Genomic DNA, 2,842 nt, shown 5'->3' on the forward strand with positions numbered 1-2,842 from the left:
TTAACACAGAAACTAAAATAAAACTTTAACACAGAAACTAAAATAAAACTTTAACACAGAAACTAAAATAAAACGTTAACACAGACACAAATCATAACACTCTGCCTCAGTTTGGGACCAAGATGAAAGTACATATTTGATCATGTAAACAAAAAGCGACATTAATTGCAAAATAAAGCAGCGTTAAAACAACAACAACAAAAGAACTGATTAAATGAGGAATGTTTGTTTTAAGACAGCAGATCTTGGATGAATGTGTTTTATTTTTACGGGTTAATTCACTTAAAGAAAATCTGAATCTGCACATGAGAGCTAATCATAAATCAGATTTTGATACAGCTCTACGTTTTAGGGGTAATTTTGTTATGAAAAATGTGTTTGTGAATGGACGAATGTCTTTCATATTCATCTTCTTAAGTTTGTTTTATTTAAAAGTACAGTATTCATAAATTAATTATTTACATCTCAGACATTGGTTGACTGCAGTACATCTTTGTGATTTATTTCAGGTCGGTTTCACTGATACTAAGGAGCAGCTTGTATGATCATGCAACATTTAATAAAAGGTCACTGTTTGTTTTCAGCCACTCGAGAGCCTCTCCTGTGTGTTAACGGGACTCGCTGCTCTGACGGTGAAGCCTGTGTTCTGGACAATGAGAGGTGTGATGGTTTCCTGGACTGCTCAGACCACAGCGATGAGGACAACTGCACCTGTAGGTTTCCAGCATTTCCTGTAACACTTTGGTTTTAAAACCACACAGAATCCTGCATGAAGTGCAGTTTGTAATTATGTCTAAACCGGTCCAGTGCTGCCACCTAGTGTTTGTTGTTGTGTACAGTTTTACTTCTGGAAACGAGTGGTGCTGGTCGCTTCGTCCCACCTCTAAATTATACCCTCATTTTGACATTTAACCCAGCATTTTGTGTTTTATACAAGTTGGGTGTAAAATGGTTTTTACTTTGCACTCATGCATTTATCATGTGTATTCCCACATGAATACGACCGTGCATGCACAGCATGTATTTCCACAACCCTCATTAAGTTATGTGTGCAGCCCTGCACATGATGACGCTTTACTTACAGTCAAACTGTCTATAAACACACAAACCAATCCTGGCAGAAATAACACTGTGTGTGATATGTGAAGCTGCAAACACAAACCAGTTCCAAAAATGTTGGGATAAGATAAGATAAAACTACTGATTCAACACGTTACTGCAGCTCAGGAGAGGGTGAGATAAAATAAAATAATCGCTCAAGATACAGCCTACAGGGAGGCGAGGGCATCAAAACTGCAAGAAGAACTTTCTTCTTCTTCTTATTATTATTATTGTTTATTGTGATTGTTTTGTTGTTGTTGTTGTTGTTGTTGTTGTTGTTGTTGTTGTTGTTGTTGTTATTGTAGGTTTGAAGTGTGCTATGTGGGCAGAGGTCAGTACTCGACCTTTTGACAAACAGTTTTGAAAGCTGCACAGCCAGCGATCAGTTCAGGAATGAATTGATCTGTAAACAAACAAACCCATTGAAACTGAAGAATCCACTCTCTGTGTTGTTTTCCAGCTGACTCACTTGCCTACAAAGTCCAGAATCTCCAGTGGACACCAGACTTCTTGGGTGCCGTCACCCTAACCTGGTCTCGTCCTAAAAACCTCCCCTTGAACTCCTGCTACTTCCTCATCTACTACAGGTGGGCTTCAATGGTCAGACCACTGTTGTCTCTGTAGTTACCTGTCAGCCATGCTAACAACGTTCTGCCAGAGTTACAGATGATGCGTCACATTCTGCCTAAAGGTTCTAATGACTGTTCCGATGTGTTTCTGTGTGGAGGCTTGTGGGCACCCAGCAGTGGATCATCATGGAGACCCACAGCAACAAAACCAGCTACAAGCTCACTGTGCTGAAACCTGACACCACGTACCATGTGAAGGTGCTCACTCAGTGTCTCAGGAAGCTCCACAAGACCAACGATATGATCACAATCAGGACCCCTGAGGGACGTGAGTACATGTGTCACTGCTGTCTGTTGTAGCTGAATCAACATTTATTCTTTAATCAATAACATCACTGATTATCAGGGCTTGTTTGCTTTTCACTGATGATTAATATTAATGTGTTGATGTGGTGCAGTGCCTGACCCTCCCAGGAACCTGCAGCTGACTTGTGACAACGATAAGGATGGGACAGTACAAGTTTCCTGGAGTCCTCCTGATAACAGACACGGCTTGATCAGAGAGTACATTGTGAGTTTTTCTTTGTTTGTTTGTTTGCAACTAATCGATTCGTTAGGTCTTAGTATGAATACCAAATCACAGAAGATTTTAGGGTTTAACTGACCAACTCTGTTGTATTTAAATAATAATCAAAAATACAATACCAGAAAACATACTCTATTAAAAAAAGTACAATAGAAACATGTTTTACTATTTAATTACTGTGTTAATCTGCCTTTCATTTACAGTTTTAATCACACTAACTCTTAGAAGCTTGGTGCTATTTGCATGTTGCAAATAGTTCTGAAAATTACAGAGCCTGCGAGGGGACATGGGAGATTTTTTTTTCTTTTTGCGTTCCCTCGCAAAACTCGTTTATCACTGTTGTGCTGCCAGTTTAATAACACACTGACATGTTCACCATTAGCAAGTTAGCCTACTGCTTTAATTTAGCTTCACAATGAATATATCACACAGACACACATGGAAGGATGTCTTATTTTAACACAGTGCAGCCACACAACATCAATGTCAATTTCACAAACTTGTGGCGACACATCCATTTTTGGTAACCGAATATTTCAAAATAAAAGTCTGATTTAATTCAGTTCATATACAAAACAATCTTTTG

At 38.8% G+C, this 2,842-nt stretch overlaps 1 protein-coding gene across 1 annotated transcript in view; it reads left to right on the forward strand.

The window, feature by feature from the left end:
* Positions 1–2,842, forward strand: part of sorl1 (sortilin-related receptor, L(DLR class) A repeats containing) — a gene marked incomplete at both ends in the record, with an annotated part of 39,606 nt that overhangs the window by 28,279 nt on the left and 8,485 nt on the right. The window contains 4 exon segments of the mRNA XM_014033439.1: positions 585–713; positions 1,562–1,688; positions 1,829–1,998; positions 2,129–2,241. Coding sequence (XP_013888893.1) covers positions 585–713; positions 1,562–1,688; positions 1,829–1,998; positions 2,129–2,241 — 539 coding nt within the window.

This window comes from Austrofundulus limnaeus, unplaced genomic scaffold (genome assembly GCF_001266775.1).
Source record: "Austrofundulus limnaeus strain Quisiro unplaced genomic scaffold, Austrofundulus_limnaeus-1.0 Scaffold1739, whole genome shotgun sequence".
Lineage (NCBI taxonomy): Eukaryota > Metazoa > Chordata > Actinopteri > Cyprinodontiformes > Rivulidae > Austrofundulus > Austrofundulus limnaeus.